General features: G+C 39.0%; 1 protein-coding gene across 1 annotated transcript in view; it reads left to right on the forward strand.

Annotated features, from left to right (window-relative positions):
• The window catches only part of rngtt (RNA guanylyltransferase and 5'-phosphatase), a 97,956-nt gene that overhangs the window by 53,410 nt on the left and 24,278 nt on the right, over positions 1–20,268 (forward strand). The window contains exon 12 of the mRNA XM_084376700.1: positions 8,907–8,975. Coding sequence (XP_084232826.1) covers positions 8,907–8,975 — 69 coding nt within the window. The remainder of the gene's footprint in view (positions 1–8,906; positions 8,976–20,268) is intronic.

Below are 20,268 nucleotides of genomic sequence, written 5' to 3' on the forward strand. Positions count from 1 at the left end.
CAGCCCCCGCACCTCAACCTCCTCAGAGCAATGAGGATGAGCACACAGCAGGAAAACACAAAGGCTCCAGGAATGGAAAGTGCAAACTATCAGTGCAGGTGTGCAGAGGAAGTACTGGTGACATGGTCCACAGCATTGCTTTGTTAATGACGGCATGCTGCATTTTCCTGCTTGCATATACACATTAATAGATCATGAGGAGTAGAAATAGTTTACGTGTGAGAAACAGTTGACACTGCTTTAAGAACATCCACTTTTTAAAGTTTCACTGCAGGTGTTGCTAATAGATGAGAGCAGACCTACGTCTGAACGACCACGCCCGCCTTAGGGTGAAAACGAGCGCTGTGAAAATAGCAAATAGTGGAACCACCCATAAAAGCTGCTGCGTCACATTTTGAAAGTTACGATTTTCTTATTTTGGCATCTTTTAACTGTGATAAAATATGACCCTACTGTAAATCACCTGTTTTTAGAATGGAGTTTGGTTTAACAGTTTGCCTGCTCAAAAGACTGCCGGAGCAGAGGGGATTTTAACTTTAATAATTCACAAAAATTGAGCTTATCTAATTAGGCTTCTAATAATAAAGCTTATAAACGGCATTAAGTAACTTTGGAAGTGTGGCTAAAACCGACCCGTTTCCTACTCCTCTGGCTGGTGATAAATGGTTGCTTTGTAAACACAAACAGAAAGGACACGCATCAACCCCTAAATAGTTAATTCTCTAATTTGATGTAGATTGACAACAACAATGCTTCACTATTTGACAAATTGGGAGTGAGACTCAACTATCTAGATATTGGACCTTTGATTTGGCCTCTGAACTCGCATTAACCGCCAGTCAAATTAGATGGACTGCTTTCACCCTAAAGGGACGGGGCATGATGCAAGGTCACAGTCTCTCTCATCTGTTGCTTCTAGAAACACAAAGTTTAAAACATTGGCTAAAAATCTGACTGCAGTCAATCTGAAAACCCAATCAATCTGTGAGCTCTTAGCTTACAGAAATAGATTCTTCACTCACAGCGGGATACTTTTTGCACATTGCTGTGTTTTCGTCACTTACACCTGTCGTGGTGGTGGCAGCATTCAGTCATTTGATTTTGTTAATTGCACATAGTTAAATCAAGAGACATACAATTCTACCATAAACCTTTACTGCATCCTGGTTTGGTTTCACCTGGTGGATGACACCTTGAGTTGAAATGAGTAAAACCGATTCTTCATTCCACTCATTTCTGCTTATTTTGTATTCCAGTTAAGCTGCTGTAGTCCTCGCCATTCAATTTGTTATTCCAAACCGCACCAGAAAGCGGTCATTCAAGGTCAAGGTCAAAGTATAATTTCCCCCACTAGGGACACTTTGTTGCAACAAAGCATGAAAACACAGCCTGGAAATTTCTATTAATCACTGGAAACAGGAATCCAGTAAAAGGTAAAGACAAAGACAAACTGACTTTAGAAAACGTGCTTCACAAAAAGCCCTCCAAGCAAATGCCTGTAGGCCTTAATACATTTACGATGCGCATACATATGTCGGTGCTTCACTCCAGATTACTCCTCTGCAGTTGAGTTTGACTGTTTTTTGCCACTGGTGTAGTGATGTCTATATTCAGTCTGTATAAAGAATTACCTAAATTTAACATGGGCTGCACAAAATAATTGGATCAGACTAAAATCAGCATAGAATCTGAATGTGTTGGATTGATTGGTTTTCGTTTCTCAGCTGACAGGTTGTTGCTCATTTGTTACTATGGGATGCATTCACAGTCGGGGATTTTTCTACCGATGCATCAAGGCGTCACATCTGCATGGGGATTTGACGAGAGCTGAAACAATCATTAATCTATAAAAGTTTTAAAAACACTTAAGTTTATAATCCACAAATCATTATTATCTTATTTGATATGTTACAGACAAAACAAATAAAAAGGAAATAGTCGTCCAATTAATTGGTAAAACAAAGAAAACATCGTTAAAGCAACAAAATATAACTTCTTGGAGTCAGTTTTTTGTTGATTCACATCGCCAGATCGTCAAATACTGACGCTTTGGGTTGACAGTTGGGTCGGACACGGATGCCAACCTAGAGCGTCAGTATCTTTCTCCAGGAAGTTACGTTTTGTTGCTTTAGTTCAAGCCCTGAAGCTGACTAATTTTGCAAAAAAATCACTGTCACTGTTACCACTTCTGCTTTGTCGCTGGAGTGACAAGAGGTTGATGCCAATGAAGTGTCATTGCGCAACTACTGTGAATGCTGTGTGAGTCCTTGGAGTGTGTCTGTGGTATTTCTTTTATGTCATTTAACTTTCATATCTTCAATTTACTGTTTCTTATCTATTATCCATTGAGGTAAGACTACAGGGCAACTTGAATGATGGCAAATCTTTCCGTCTGATTGGCTGATAAAAATACGCCGATGCTATGCAGAAGATGGAGCGCATATAAGTGAAGGTGATTGGCATGCTTCATGTCATTCCGATGCCATCCAGGGTACGCCGAGCCAGATATCATGACACACTGGAGAGGAAAATGGTCTGACTTCCATCACTCTGACATTCACTGTCTCGAGGGGAAAGACATTTCTAAGCATGTTAGCGGTTGATTCGTCTCCCTGTGCACTTCCATTGTCCCCTCTCTGCCCTGGAGTCTCCAATGAAAGCTCGATCTCTTAATGGGTCTTTGTTGCTCACCTCCACCCACACAACCCTACTGTACCAGGCACAACTTTGAGTTTCCTTCCTAAAAAAGGTTTACCATGAAAGCAGGGTCGCTGCCCCTTCTCTGCATTAACGCTCCAAGGAACTTCCTTACTGTAGGAGGATGTGTGAGTGGAAGTCTTCTCTCTGCTCATCTCTCTCCTTCCAGGGTTCACTGTGCTCGACGGAGGTGGTGGGTGGGTGTGCTAAGATGGCAAGAGAACTGAAATGGAACTCCCAGATCTTGCCGCCTACATGCCGTTCCCTCATAAAGACACCGTTTCTTTTTAGTCTGGCTATCTGCCTTCTCCATGTCAGCATGATTGTCAAGCTTTGTGTGATCTGCTGTGACTCATTCATCATTCTGGAGAGCACTGATGTTGCTCTACTTTTTTTTTTGCAGATAGAGCAGAGCCCGACCACTTTTTAGTTGCGCAACATGAATGTATGTAGCGCTCCTGTGAGGCCTGATGACTTCTCTTACTTTCCTGAAAGACATCTTTTGAGAAAAAATCTTTTGCCTCAAAGCATTTTGTGGAAATGTGAAATCATCAGCGGTATGAATATGATAGACAGAGTATTTTTCTCTATTAAATGCAGTTCTGTGCAGCTGGAGAGGTACCTGCGATAGCTCTTATTTACTTCAGAGAGCTGAAGTGGCACCAGAAGATCTGGGTTATATTCAAGAAGTAAGAAAACTGTTCACAATAACATTGAGTGCTTTTTCAGCCACCTTTTTTTTATGTCCTATTTTTCATTTCACGCATCGAAAAACCTAAATGGAAACTCGGGAAATACAAAAAAAAGTGCATCAGACATAAACTTATCGAATGGATCATGGCGCATGAAAAACTGCACACATTTTTATTTTATTTTTATTTATTTGTTTACCTCTGCACTGATTCATCTAGAAAAAGAAAAAAAAGGTTGACATTTCGGTCACCAAGACCTTTTTCTAGGCACAACACTCACAGAGTGACTTAGTGCTTAAATACAGCTCACCAAATCGAGATCACCATGAGCTAGTAAAGTCATACAATATATATTATACCTGACACCAAGAAAGAACATTTTTCACTTTCATTTGTATATATACAAAAAGGATCCAGTCCATAGCATATAGCATCCATACACACACACAAACAAACTCATGTAAAGTATGGCCTTTGCTTGTTCCTCAAGCTTCATGACACTGAAAAGACAGAAGATTGTGACACTGCTGTAACAATCCTCAGATTAATTCATGAAACAAACCCATCACTTTAGCATTGCCCAAATGCTCCAGTCACATTCACACATGATGCAAATGATTAATTTAATGCAAATAAACTACTAGTTTTATAGGTAATAATGATTGTTAATATAAATCATTCAGTCCTCTCCGTCCTCTGGATATTACTGTCATGTCTGAATCACAGATATACTGCCTGAGGACTGTCAGCAAGCTGTGACATTTAAGTGGCGATAGTCAAGGCCTTATGGGAAATGGTGTTCATCTGTTTAAATTACTCTCTGTGTAGACATATGGTGTGAACCACTTGACTTCCTGTTGAGTAAGTTTGTGTTCAAAGGCTGATTTTTATAGGTAAACTGTGCCATTACAAATGACAATATTGAGGTTCCCAGCCAGATGTCATACAACATTTAAAAGAATTTCCAGAAAAATCTGCAAAACAAAATTTGAATCATTGCAAATTGCATCCACATTATGTAATTCTTCAGTCAGGTGCAGAGGATGAGGCTACAATATGATGTCGTGATTTAAGGAGCACAAGTCAGACCTCAATAAATGGAAAGCCATGATGCATAGGAAACATAGATGTAAACACTGCACAATTTATTTATTTTTTATTTAAGTCTGCTTTGCAAATGTGATATGAGAAAGTAAATGATTTCTACATGTTGTTGAAACTGAACTTGTCAGCCATTTTACAACCTAATTTTGGCCCTTTTGATAATTCTTAGTCGTCTAATTGGCCCATTCGTTAATTGTGTCTGTTGCCAAGCACAGCAATGCTCTTATTAATTAAAACGCTTCAACCCAGGCTGTTGAAGCAGGGGGAATTAGGACATTAGGACGTCAATCTATTGTGTTGTAGAGATATCTACTGAAGTCTGAATACAGTTAGCACCAGTAAGCTACTTTGGTGCTATGTTGGCCCTATTTGTCTGGAGTTCGAGTTCATATTGCATCTTTAATGAGAGATTGCATCAAAGCTAACACAAGGAACTTTAATTTTTTGTTGATTCTGTATTGTAGACATGACGTCCGGCGTTTCTCTCTAGATATATTTCAACTAATAACTCGGACATATGCGGGTTGACACCAGCATCTTTGTACCTTCACTCAGTTCAAAATCTGAATAAGTATCCTCCTTTGCAGCAAATATTATCTGATGTATTACACAGAAATATTGCTTCACTTCAAAAAGATTTTTTGAGAGAGAATGTGTCATCATAGACGGCTATCCACCAAGCAGCTGAGACGGATCAATTTGGTCTTATGCTCGACCAAATGCACGAGTCAATGGCATCTTTCACAGGAGAGTCCATCTCTTACAAGCCTACAGTGCTGCTGTGGAGGAAACTGTTTACCCACCGTGCATTAAGTAAGAAATGTAGTTTTGTGATATTACACGCCTTCTTGTATTTGTGATTGAGGTTATAATTTGGTTAGTATCCAAACAGCACGAGGACAGACAATGACAATCTGTCGTCCCCCTGCATTGTGATTGTGTCTTGGCACCGATGATTGTTGACAGTCTCCATATCTGCCGAGCATCTCTATCTTCTAGTCAGCAGGCACTCACATGGCCTCACATGCCTGCTGATTGAAATATTAGAGGTGGACAGTCAGTGAAGAGATGCAGGCATTGTTAATTTGAAGTTTAATCATTTCATTTTATTGTCTCATTCAGACAGGAGACATCTTACTACATGTTTTAAAAGGCCACTCTAAGAACAATAACATAATTCCACCTTTCAATACCTTCCTGTATGGCTGAAATGCATCACTATCTGCTGTGGTTCATCTTGATGGCTTGGATATGATACCTGATATCCACTGCAGTGCACTAATGCATTCGCTTTCTATTTTATTGACCAAGGCCATTTCCTGCCTGCCTAAAATATATTTAGCCTCTGCATGAACATACAGAATAGCAAAGATTGCTTGAAAAGTTTTACTCAAAAGATTGGAAACACGAAAAATTAACTCCTCTGGACCTGAACAGGTTATGAGTACACCGAAATCGAACTACAGTTTCTTTGTAGTCATTTTGTTTGTCTTTGATAAAGTTTTCTGTGCCATTGTAGTACTTGTGTGTCCCCTCATAGTCCTTTTTTGTCTCACTGTGGTAGTTTTATGCCTCTTTGTAGTACTTTTGTGTCTCTTTGTGGTAGTCTCCTGTGTTGTGATTTAAGAAAGTCATTTCAAATAGATGCTATGACCCAGGGGGGCTCCCTCACACCTTTGGTCCCTGGGCCTATGCCTAGCAGGCCCGTTGAGTAATCCATCCTCTCCTCCTCTGACGCTTGTTACTGCCAGGGACTCATCCTCATTTTCTGCAAATTATTCCACAACATGTAAAAAGTATCCTATTCATTCATCATTTTTACCCATTTCTATATAAGGTGTTTCTGAAAATATGTCCTCAAACTATAGTAACTGATTCACATGCCGTTAAAAGGTTGACATAAAGTTGCCAAAAAACAGAAACCAAAACAATTAGCTGGAAGACTCTAAAACGCTTCCGAGGAATTGAGAGCAGGTACTTAATTCTCTGTGGCCAACTGATAATCGATGGTTATTCTGCTGTCTCCGTTAATGCCTACCCTTTAAAAAGTTTACACATTCTGCTCTGCATGGTTATGTGCAGTCATATATTAGATTTGGCATTTGGCATTACATTACAGCTGAACCATTTCCAAAGCATATGATACGTTTTCAGGATTGATTTCCCAGCTTCCAAGCAGCAGCAGTAGATTTTTCTCTTCATGTCAGTGCAGGAGAGAAACAAACTCTGTTTAGATTGGCAATCCATCACAAAGTACATAACGTCACATTAAACTTTATGCAAACTTTTATTTTGGTGGAAGAGACACGGTTGAATAACCATGCAGTTGCGGTTTGATCTCATATCTCGTGTTCAATTTCAAAACGTTGATTCAAAGGTCTTGGATTTCAGTTTCTTGCTTTTTCAAATAACACTGAAGATGGAGCACTCAGCTAACCTCAGCTGGCATCATCACATCGTCTCCTCCTTGTCTAAGCACACAGAAGCCTCTTCATGCTTGACTGCACACAATTCGCTGCATTGTACAACTCTGCCTCTCTGCTTTGTGTTTGGAATTAAATCCCAGAATTTATGTGAGTTAATCTGTTTCTAATATTGAAGGTCTGTTAATGTCCACACAGTTGGTGGAGCTGGTCCATTTCCACGATGAAAGAAATAACAGTACAAGAGAACATAGAATATGGACACTTGAAAAATAATTATATTTCTTCTCAGGGATACATATTGTGATTAAAACAAAAACATAAAATTATAAAATATTCTAAGGTAGACATAACAAGTAACAAAACACCAGCAGATTCATAATGATCTTAAATAAACCGCACTACAAGGAGGCACTACGTGACACAAAACCCCTTAAATCAGAGTTTGTTTATGTACAACAGACTTCTCTTCTGGATTATTAATGGAAAATGAGAATCGTGCAAGTTTTCCGTTTTGTTTTTATCAGCAAAAAAAGATGTAGCAGGGTGTGTTTGGGATTATTTGCTTTACCTGACATCACACGTCCTGCGAAGTGCATCAATATTTACTCTCCTTCTTGGATCCATAACTCAGTCAGACATGATTCACTTATACTCCCTGAGGGTATCACCGTCTCCAATGACATTAGCAAGTAAAAGTCTATAAATCTGATTAGAAATCACAGAAAAAAAAAACTAATGCTCCTCATAACTTGATAGAGCTAACCCGAGAATCATCGTTTTTGTTCAGTATCTGTCGATGGGCACACTGCAAACAGGAATTGTGAATAGCTACTTCAGCATTCCTTGGTATAGTCAAAAATATTGATATATCAGTACATACTGATTTTGAATATTTGAAACGCTTTCAGTACTCATGTTCTGAAGTATTGACACATTTGTATCAGCTCCTACCATTTTTCTTATTATGGTCAGAAGTACATTAAATTAGATGCTGTTGTGCTTAACACAGTCCACAAGCATTGTTATGTCATCTTCGAATAAAAATCTAAAATTGTATGCCCTCAATGTTGTGTCATTTTTTCCCTGTAGTACCGAATGTCAATAGAGATATAGTATCAGTGTCAAAAAGAAACAAATATAGGCCAAAAAACATCAATCAGGACCATCTTTTCCAGAATTAAAAACTGCTGACAAAATTGGTGCAAGATCTCTTACTTGAAGGTATCTGGAGAAAAATGGGTTTAGTTGAAGTGTATTATTCATGTAGTGGCTGGAAACTTTTTAAGAAGTCACATATCCTCGACTGACTTCAGTACTCTTCATTTTTCATTGTAAGAACGCGTTGTCGACGGGGGATTATTGAAGAGAGGTCAAAAAGGAAAGCACTCTCTTAAATAAAGTGGCTCTCATGTTCCCGCTGTAGTTGCAGAGGCTGCTGATGTGCTTCATGATGTAGAAAATGTGTCTTTATTGTACAGTAGCCCTGCCGCGTCTCCTGGGTATACCTTGTCTAATATGGTGCCGGAGGTTCCTTTTCTCTGCAGCAGCCGTGGTGTTTGGTGGTCGGTGGTCGGTGTTAATGGAAGAGATGAAATCATTCCTTCCCAGCCATCAGGACCTTAATGATTTGCTTCTATTCTCGTCCTCAACCCGGGCTGTCAAGTTACAGATATTGATCTCCGAGTCATGCATTATCAATCAAAGGGATTATTGCTCGGTTTTAGGGCTGGCTGGATGAAAACAAGATATCTGACTTTGTGCTTGTAACTCTGTAACTCCGATTTTTCGAGAGTGAGCCCTCCGGTTATTTTGAGACTCAATACTTTGTTCACTTTTCGGGGGGTTCGGTAATGTTGGCAGACTCAAAAGCTGTAGTTGACTCTATAAATCAATATCATTTTGTGTGTCCCAGCTGAAGCTTTCAGCCACCCGTTTTCATTTCTGTTTCGCTTGACTGAATGTCTGTCCTCTTTTTTATGTTTTTCAGCTACTGGAAGGCAGCTTCACGTCCCAGGTCAGCCACGAAGTCGACGGGCTTATCTTCCAGCCATGCGGGGTAAGCCTCCATCTATGTATGACAATGTGTCATTTTTCAAAGCTGCAGCCGTGTCGCCACAGGTTGATTGCCAGGTGCAGCTTTTTCTCCCATCGAGTTCTTACATAAGAGTCGGACAGCTTGTCACTACCACCCGCCATTTGTCACTCTCTGTATCAGTCTCGCCCTCTGTTATTGTAAAGGAAGCCACACTCCTACATGACTTCACATAAACACAGGCCTCCCTGTAAGAGGCTGCACAGCGAAACTGGCAGTTTGTGTTACAACGGAAACGGCCTTGGTTGGAGTGCTGATTTAGTTGGTGGTAGAACAGCAGAAAATCACTTTTATCTGTGACAGTGATGTTATTCCTCTTTTCATCTCCTGTGATGGACTAAGCAGTCTTTATTCCACATTTGCGCAGATATAGGACGGGCAGGTATTTGAGAAAAGGATTAAAAGCTCCATACAGCCATCGTACCTATTGACTGTAATGCTGCTTGAGAAAAATGTCAGTGTCCTGAATAATGTTTTTGCATATTATTCTCAGCTTTTGCACATTCTGTGTATGATAACGACCCCTCCACACATGTATTAAGGCATTAAAAGTTCATTTATCTGTGTCTGACATGATTTGTGCAGGAAAAAAGATAATATAATAATAATAACCACATAATTAATATATTATAATTACCACATTATAGTCCTTAAAATAGCACCTTTTCCTTCTCCCTCATTACAAATCATGAATATGCAAATATCTTTCATTTCACAAGTTTAACTGCAGGACACAGGATGTCTCCTACTTCAAAGTGAAGTCCACTTGTCCACTGAAGGCTTTCGGTTTACATCACACTTGTTTATGCTGATTATGTATATTGGACCAGGATTAGCTTCCAAACATAAGCCTAGTTTCCACCAAGCAGTCCGGTTCATTTCAGTCCTTTACACTCTAGAAAGGTTATTTTTTCATTTACATTAGAGCCTAATAACACTTGTGTCAAAGATATGTAACGGAGGCAGGAGATTTTACAATTAAACATTAATTGAATTGTCTAAAATGACATCCGTTGACAGTCCGTGGTGGAAACGCAAAACAGATCTTGCGTTGAGGTACAGGTGCCACGGATTAAATACGGTTCAATAAGTACGACACGGAAAGTGCTTTTAGGCCTGGCTCTAAAAAGTAGATTTGAAATGTGTACAGAGGATATTTATACTTTCAGTATCAAATGTGAAAACAGCCTTCAAGTGTCAAACATCAGTCTCCACAGAGAAGCTCCAACATTCAACTGTAGGAACAGGAAGAAAAGGGGATTTTAAGTACCTCGTATCTGTATTCTGTCTCTATTTTGTGAAGCATCTGCCTTTTATGACTACTACTTACTTTTCATCATTAAAAATCTGAGATAAATATGTTTACTGGTGAGGTACAACACAGTATGCTAATTGAGGCCATTGGGAGGTCATGTTTTTAATAGAACCCTCAAGCAATTTAAAAAATGATAATGACATTAGAGTCTTTTTCAAAACCAGAGACTATAAGTGACATCCAAGAGAATAGGATACCCTGAAAAAAGGGCAATCAAGAGCAATCAATTACACTTGCATCCCAAATTATAAACCTGCCTTAATCGTACATTACTGCACACTAAATAAATGTAAATGATAAGGTTTTAAGCTCTTTATTAGTTGATCATTTCTCCCAATTTCCACGGAGGGAAATAAGCAGGTGGAATTTTAGTCATGAGATAGATTTCCTAAGAAAATCTCGCTTTAATGAGAACCATATGGATGCTATGTTTTGCATAGTTTGCATAATTCGTTTAATTAACATTGATTTTGTTGATTTACATCAGAATAACATAAAGAAGCACAGCAGGAAAAAACCTAGGACGCCTGACCTGCTCAATCAACACATAAATCTGAAGAGATGCGGCTATTTGGATCAATATAGTGAGATTAAAATTTATGGGGCTCAAATAGCGATCACACATGACGTCAACCAAACACAAGTTGCATAATATGCCCCTGGCGGTATGAGACTTAATGCCAATTAAATCGTACACCTTCCCCTAAGTAGTTGTGAAGTCCTCCGCAAAATATAGGTTTGCATGACACATCATTTTGAAAGATACATAAACTTGGAGGAAGAGGACAAACAGATGTTACCGCCTGTATTGCGTCTAAATATGACATTAGACACTAACATTATAGTGTTGAAAAGCAAATATATAGGGTTAGATAACTTTCTAATCAACAACTAGCTACTAATTTGTAAAGGTTTTTGTTGTTGATTAATTTTCGGCCATTTCACTGATTGGCCACAGGAAGAGAAAACCTCCTTTTCTGAGACAATATTGTGTTTAGTTTGGATATGGCACCAGAGTAGCTAGGATGTACCTTACGTATCTGCGGTCCAGCCAAACAACAAGATAGTTTTAGTATCAAACTAACTAGTTTCAGCAAATCTTTTAATGTCGACTTTATAGTCTAAGAAGACAGACCTTGCACATTGCAAGTGCAACGGGCAGCAGGTGAATAGTTAATGATGAAGTCAGTGACAGTTTTAGAGAGAAACTAGAGACCATCTGATTGGATGATGGGATCAAGTTGCCAAGGTCGTATTGAATATAATTTCCTTTTTACAGTCACTGTGTTGAGTTAATGAATAAATTGAACTCGACACAATCCCCACGCAACAGAAATGATATTATAAAGTAAAGTAGCCTATGTTCTCAGATACTGTGATTTCCTTCTCACAACATCACGGAATTTACCATTAACTCTTACCTGAACATTTAATGATGTTGTATATATTCTCAGTGTAGTCCATGACCATCAAAACATAGAGACATGCGTCACCTGTTCTGTGTCATTATGTTTGGTCCAGGAGATATGATGTAAAATACATAATTCAGTGATGCAGAAATAAAATGGACGCCACGAGGTGTTTTTGTGATGGCTCCATTTTCTGAAAGTGTTCAGGGCCCCAAACTGTACCAAATTTCATGCTTTTATGAACAAGTTAATGCTTCACCTCAATTTGACGCATTTCACCAGGACTCTTTAATGGATTAGATACAAAGTGAACAGATGTCACATTAGCATGCAGGATGTGTTGTTTTAGAGCAAAATAACACTTTAAATCTTTGTTATTCTGGTTCATCCAAATGTCACAGTCCTGGTGTTTCTCCCCCTGGCTGTTGAGCATTTTCCATTTTTACTCTTTTGTGTGATTTGTGAAGTAATTATCATTCACTGTGTTACTGTGGCTGTAGCCATCAAGTAGCATTAGCGGTCTGGAGAGCCGGCAATGAAATTTGGAGGAGGCAGCAGGTTTACACAGCTGCACTCTCTCTGTCTCCCTCTCTACCCCAACATTATCGGAGGTGATCTGCATCCAGACGTCTCTCCGGGGCGTCACTGTCTTGATCAATAACCCAACATAGACATCTCAGATTCGCAGGTGCTTGCAACTCCTGCCGCTCTGTTTTGTTTCTTGTTCAATGTAATCTTTCCCCGTGATGCTTGTCTTATAGTTGTTTTTTGTTTTTTGCTTGTTTGCAGAAAAATGCTTGTGTACTGTCATTCTCTCTGGGGGATGTTAATTAGATTTCATTTTCTTATTTTCACAGTTCTAATTTAGCAAACCGTAGGGGGAATAATATTGTACAGTATGTTTGTAGGAAGAGAAATTAATTATGTAAAAAATAGGGTATGATCAGTGGTTTATTTTTTAGCTGCAAATTATGCAAGAGTTTTCTATTGAATGCTTTTGGATTTACAGCACTGGGGTTGCTGCTTTTGATGCAGGCAGCCATTGATTTCTGGTCGTCTTTCTCTTTGTAGCCTCAGTGAATCTGATGGATCATGAGCAACAGAGAAAGGTGTTGAAAGCACTGTGGCCCTCTGGATGTGGCATTTATCGAACCGGCAGAGGAAATTGCAGCAGCATCATCCGCATCCAAGTCATGGATTAGGAATACAGTGTTAACCAGTGTTTGTGATTTGTTTTGGCAGATGCTTTTTACAGTTTTGAAATGAACGCTGGTCAACAAGCAGGAATGGAATCAGTGTGCAAATGATCTGTCAATAAGAAAGCTGATTATGTGTCTCTGTTTTGTTGGCTGGTACCTTTTTCACCTCCCTTTTTATTTTTCTGGTGATTGAACTGAAAGTCCTTTCACAACCCTGCAAGGCTGTGAATGATCTGCAGCTCATATTAGAATTGACCACCATAGACAGATTTTCAACGTGTCCCTTTAAAGCCAGGGTTGATAAGTTATTACCTCCACCAAGGAGGTTATGCTTTCACCTGTGTCCCTTTTTTTGGTTGGTTGGTTTATCAGCAGGATTACACAAAAAAGGACTGAACGGATTTCCAAATAGTTGGATGGAGGATGGGTCTCAGCCCAGAATACTACTTATTCACTTCTGTGTGAACCTGGATAAAGGGACAGATCTAGGATTTTTTTTCTCACTTTCTTTAACATTGCGAGATGTGGCATTTTTTTTTTTACATTTTCGTTAATTTCTCAGGGAGTAACACATGGATCTTGATGTAAAAAAAATCAGGCTACAGTTTTATTTGGCATTGGATCAGGCTTGATTGAATTAATAGGGACTGTTTGGCCTTGGAGGAGGTATGCGCTCTACTGAGTGCTGTTCTAGATTCTATTTTCCTGTTTTGTTTGTAGAAAATCTCTTACCATTCAATAAATCAAATGCTCTGCAAATAAAAAAAAGAAATCCAGCAACTGTAGCTGTTGCAGGTGTCTAATAAGCCCATCCATTCGTCTCATCTGCTCATATGAAAAGATTGGACAGGCTATCTGTCAGTCTACCTACCCAGAGCTTTGCACTCATTGCCAATAACCAGAGTCTTCCACAAGGCTAGACAGATACGTTGCCAAAGGTATTAGCGAGCTAGTCGCTAATGGAAGAGAAAGTGCAGCCTAAATTGCCCAATACTAACATGCTAGTAAAATTATCCCTGTTCAGTCTGAATTGTGAATCTGTGATCAAATTACATGAATCTGAGAGGAGGAAATCTCTCCAAACTCTTGAAGTTCAGCAGCTGGTTCCTGTCTGCACAGGCGCTCAAACAAATGGACCAGGTCGTAAAAGCTGACACGTCTAATGCGACTAAATAATGATGTAAACAGTCGGCCATCTGATGTGAAAGTACAAAAGAAAATATTATGCAACACTGTCTGGCTTAAATTTCCTATTGCAGCATTTTCATTACACAATTAAACAGCTTGCTTATGAGGGTTTTGGTTCTGTGAATCTGCCATGAACGGAGAGAAAGTCCAAAGCATTACAGACACATTATAACACAAACCAGCACGAGGTTTGTAATAAACCAACACTCATTACTTAAATTAGATTATATCACATGCATCTAACCTTACCCGGCTAATGAGAACAACGGTGTGACAGTGACCTCGAATTTCATCACGACAAGCTCTGCATGAGCTTAAATGCAGCAGCAGAGACGAGTTTAAAGTGTAACAGCAACCCTTAACAACCACAGGCCTGGTGATGGCAAGGTGACGGACACAATACAAACGCAGTAATAACTTAATGCAAATAGCAATGACTAACCCCTGCTGTCAGTAGGTCTCTTTGAAAATGTCTGTTACTGCTTCGTCCTCCTCCATAGCCCTCAGCATCGCCATTTTATGAGACTCTTAAGAAATGATGGCAAGAGACTTAAGTCGTCCTTGACGAGTTCTCTTCCAACTCTGTGTGTATCTGTAGAGGATATTAAATATTTACAAGGGAGAATTAAGGACATTGACTCGAGGCAGAAAAGGGGACAATGAGCTTTGCTGCTACTTGACACTCATTCAATTAAACTTGTTCTCTTTTATTTGAGAAATGATTTACTTGAAATACAATATTTGAAAAGCCAAATATCAAGTTTAATGTCATTCGGCTCATCTTGAATATAAAAAACAGTTTGACAGTGTATAGTCAACTGAACTAATGCACCTTTTTAAATTCATTCACTTTTTTTGACCTTAAGCTTGTCAATGGTTTATTGACTGACACCGTGGCTCCTGTTTGAAATGTCCCTCACAGGCCAGCCGATGTAAATAAGCTATTATTTGTGGAGGATGCCGAGCAGCAAGAGCTATGTCGAGTTGTGGGAGAGCTCTTACCGCCACCTCCCAGAATGAAGACTTGATGTTCTCCATGTGGAATTGTGTATTTTCCCTCCGTTAGCAAGAAATGTTTAATTAGTTTAATTTTCCTAAATTGGAATGGAGGCATTAGCCAATATATACTGACATTATTAACTGACTGAGTGTTCTCCTGAGCTGCTGAGTGACAACACTACCACCAAATTAGCTCTGGTTCTTGAACAGGTTGTGTTAAATATTAACCTTGGAGCTTTCTAGCGAGCCAGCATTTCCACCAGTTTTGAGCGGAACCATTGCAATCGAAGTTGTGTCATCAATGGAGGACATGGCACCATTTTTTGGTTCCAGACCAGTTCTTTTGTTGGTTGTAATGCTCAGATCAGGACCTGGTGCCATGTTGGTGGAAAACTGGACAACAGTATGGGAGGTTGTACCAGCGTGTAGTTCAAAAGTAACCGACTTCATTGAGAGACCCTCTACTTCCAATTGTCTTTATGTTTGATCGTTTTGAGACGAGATATTTTAAGTTTACATATTGTCGTTCTTCATTGTTCATGAGTTGCTCTGTGTACAATGATTCCAGTCAACGCAGGTCTTCTCAATTAATGACTGAGGGGCAGCCCTAGTTGAGTTACTGCTGATGCTCATCTCTTTTTTCATCCGCCTCACAATAGATGCATTGTAAGTCTTGGGCCTTAACTTTTAAAACCTGAGTGATGACAGTGTTGTTTGCGGTAGGCTGACGTTAGCAAAAACTCACTTTATATATTACTTACAGGACAGTTTTTGTACTTGTCATTTTAAACATTGCATGGTTTTGGGAGCAGTGTGACTCGAAGGACGATAACGGCAGACAGTCGGTCCACCTTTTTGGTCCAGACTGAAATTGGCAAATATTGGATCGATTGACTTGTGATTTTGTACAAACATTCATGGTCCCTAGAGGAAAGATCGTAGTGACTCCCTGACCTTTCTTACAGCAACACGATGAGGTTCTCACAGTGTTTCCCACAGAATAGCTGTGTACCTGTGCTATAATGTACTTAGGTGGCCGTTAATATACCTGAGCCCGGCCAAGTAAAGTCTATGTGTGGGAAACACTGGTTCACAATAGAGTTTTGTAGTTATTGGAAGGAATGCCGTTAAATTTGATGCAGACGTTGATGTCCTGTTCAAAGATGTAATCACTTTAAGGATCTCTTCACTTTTCATAAGGCATCACGATCAGGTCCAAACTTTTTGGACGGATTTCTTTCATTATATCTGCTAAACTTTAGCATGCTAGCATCGTCATTGTTAGCATGCTGATGTTAGCATTTAGATCAAAGCTCTGTTGTTCCTGAATACAGCTGCTGGCATGACTGTTGGACTCTTAGGTTTGTCTTTACACGTTTAATATAGTTTGATTAAAAGAGTAGTTCAGAAAACTCAGATTGCTTTTGCATTTTTATAACGATAAACTTTTGGTAAATGAAATGCACTTTGGAGTTATGAAACATTTCAAACAGCTCAGCTTTGGTTTGTGAGGAAAATAGACACATTCCGCAACAAAGAGACCTCTTTTGTTAGATGTGCACTCAGTTTGTACAGATACTGAGTGTACATTTGGTATCAAAACAAGAAGAGAAAACATGGCATCATTGCTGGGGTTGGAAATTCTTTGGTTAATGTCCGCGTCAAACTAAGCTAAATATTTGATAAGCTTTAACTTTAACAGCACATAGCTCCCCTACTGAAGGCTCGTTCACAGCAGTTTACAGCAGATGCAACAGCTTGAGGTTGAATTCCTGTATCACAAACACAACTACCAACTTTTAATGTTTGAAGGGGGCCAATAACACTGCCTCACACTGCAATTGTTTTCCAAAGTCATTGATTTTGTCAATCGCTACACCAAACAGTGCCGTGTTAATCTCTCCTTGTGTGAATGGGATTAGGGTGGTCTCGGGGTTAATCTCCGCAGGGGTCTTGCTGCCCTGAGTGTCCATTATTATTAGCACAAAGGTTGAAGCTGCAGCAGCTCGCAGTCACTGGGCGTGTTATCACACCCAACACATGGTGTCCTTGGAATATTTTTCTTTGTTTCGGAAACATGAGAAAGATTTTTCACTTTTAACAGAACTATTGCCACAGATGGCTGAATTGCTTATGGGAGAGCACTCCAGATGGTTATCAAAGAACACAAAGAAGAATTTTTGTTCCCTCCACGCCATTTTTTTTTTGTTTTGTTTTACCTCAAATCATTTCAGCTGCACTCAAAAATCCAAGAAGGCGTGATTCATATTGATGTTGACCCAATGAAGTTCTGAATCATATTGTGAAAGATGATCTGAGAGGTCACATCATTGGTTATTGTGCATTTTATCCAGTTCATGAATCAGTATAATCATTTTACGTGGGCTTTGCTATTCTTATGAGAATGTGGTAACTGATGATCATTTATCTCAAGATTTACCATTTAACTCCCCCCGTCCCTTCATCCCTCAACCTTGTTTATTCTCAGACAAAAGACACCATTTTACACTTTCACGCTGAAGCCCTAGCCTCAAAGAGATGGACCAGTGTGTCTGAGCTGTAAGAGGAAGCTTTTCTCTGTGGAACAGACTTATTGGATTTTTCCAGCCATTAGTCTATAATCGGCAGCACATCTTAACAATAAATCTGCCTCGGAGCAAGAAAACTATTGAAAAGAGAGATTGAGAAAAACACTTTAATCAAAGAATTCATCCCGATGCATACCTTCAAGCAAACTAATAAAACTACACTTATTTTTATTTTGTTACTATGTATGGCTTCTGATATTATGCCACATTCACCACATCTGTGTTGGTACGTGTACAATAATAGACAATCAGCCTTTTGATATGAACCTCACTGGGTTGGGTTTGTTGTATATCATATCATTGCTCTTAGACTGCTCTTAAAATGTTTGTGTGTAATAGCTCTGATTTATTTATTACTCATTTCCCAGAAAAGTCAAAACACTTCTGACAGTACTTAGAGATACATAGAGGGAGGCTGAGCTTAGAAACTCCAGAGTAAATTGCAATTTCTAGCTACGCTAGACTGCATTTTGCAAGTGTTAGAAAATTAGGAGCAAAGATTAAGCACGAGGGTGATATGGCCTTAAAAATTGCATTATGGAGTTTCTAACTTCAATACAATCCTTTTAAAATTATCAATATTCGATACCATTTTCAATACTGGATGGGGAAAAACTGACACAACATTGAGGCCATAAATTTTGGGCAGAAGTGTATCTGTTGAAATGTAGCAACTTATCTTTTCATCTCTAATGCTATTAGGGGTGTTAATGATTAATGATCAATCGATCACTGTTAAGAATTTAACCGATTAATAATGAATGAACAGACAATCAGAGAGAGGCACAAATGCATCAAAAAGTATCTTGTCACAAATAACAATACTTGTTTATCAAATATAAAAATCCAATGAACGACCAACACAGCGGTGTGAGAAATTGTATTTGATAAACACACAAGTAGTGCTTCATTTAAAAAATCCAAGAAGACCTTCGATACACTTATCTCAGTGTAGGTGAGATTTTGATGGGCCAGTTGTTTAATAGCGACAGACGGGAGCTCCGCTATTAGCTCCGCTATTAGTCATTATTTTGTTATTTTGGTTATTATTCAAGTAGCTTGGTGTTTACTTGATCAGTTGTTTTAATTCCTAATGTTTCCATCAAACAGTTTTCTACTGGAAAACTTCCAACATATTTAAAACATTATTAAAGGTGCACCATCTTGGGGAAGACATTTTAATCAAAAGAGAAAGATCTTCACTGACTGATTTTTGAATGCCTAAACAAACTAGATAAATACATTATCTTTGCTTTCATGACTGAATAAACTGAATAAACAAACTGACCTTTAAAGGACAACACAATGTCATACTGTTTTACTTTGTTTATATGTGGTGGACCCTGCCACGTTTCTAGCTTCAAACAGTGTAGGACTTTATTTTCCTCTGAGAATAGCTTGTTTATTCAATTTTGAAAAATAAATATTTTTGAGTTTGTATTATTACCTCATTAACATTTGAAATATTAAAATTGAGTTTAAATTTCTTCTCCAAAACTACATAGTGCCTGTGCCATGATTAGCTGATAATCAATTGTCAAGGCAGCAAACTATTAATTAAAGAAACTGCTTAAAATTTGCATCCCTAAATGCCATTATGTCAATGATTTATGGTTGAAAAGATGCAAAACTAATTACATTCTCGCCTCAGTTGCACTGTGTGCCTTTTGCAATGCTAAGTTGCTAAACCTGCATGGCAACATGTTCATCTTTATACCTGCATGGCAACAGTTAGAGAGCAGTTAGCGTGGCTGTAGACTGTTGTGACACTTTCTGCCCCAAACACATGTGCTGTATTAATCAAGCAGACATACCAGCTCGTGTGTCATTCTGTGTGAGTGTCTCTCCCTGTTACATATGCATCTAAGCGAGGATCAGGCAAATAATGGGGGGAGACATGTTAACAGAGCTTGATTATGTATTCAGAAGGATTTGCTGAGGTCACGCTCTGTGCGGCTGTCAGTTTTGTGTGGACAAGTCCTTGCCTCTGAAAAGGTGTAAACACAGTGCAGAAGGGATTTACAAGGAAGACTGTAGCGAGAAAAGAAATATGTAGCCGTGTATATGACTAAAATCTAGGGCACAATAACAGATAGTGTGAACAAATAGTGGACGGATGCTGTGATCTGTGTCCATCAGTCTACAGCTGTAGAAGCACTGAAGGGCTAAAAAGCTATAGTTTGTTCCTACCAGCGACAATAAACTTATCGTGTTTAACTGAATAATGGTGTCATTAATATAATATCCCTAAAGTTCCCAGGTTTCTAGAGGAACTTAATGTCTCATTCAGGCTTGTGTGAACGTTGTTGGTGTGTTTTCTGTGTCCAATTTGAGCTATTTTGAAAATGTACTCACCCGTGGAAGTTATAAAGTCTTAGCTGGCAGTTTTGTGGACTACTTCGAGTTTTTTATCTTTGTCACCAAAAAGGTTTAGCCGAAGTGGGAAGAGAAAACTTGCAGAGTCAGCGGAGCTGTGCTTGCACAGCTGAACTGCTGGTGATGCCTGTAGTTATGTCACGTCAGTTTTTTCTAAAGCTGACACAATTTATAAGAGTTCGT

Source organism: Pagrus pagrus (assembly GCF_965226575.1).
Source record: "Pagrus pagrus genome assembly, chromosome: 16".
NCBI classification, from domain to species: domain Eukaryota; kingdom Metazoa; phylum Chordata; class Actinopteri; order Spariformes; family Sparidae; genus Pagrus; species Pagrus pagrus.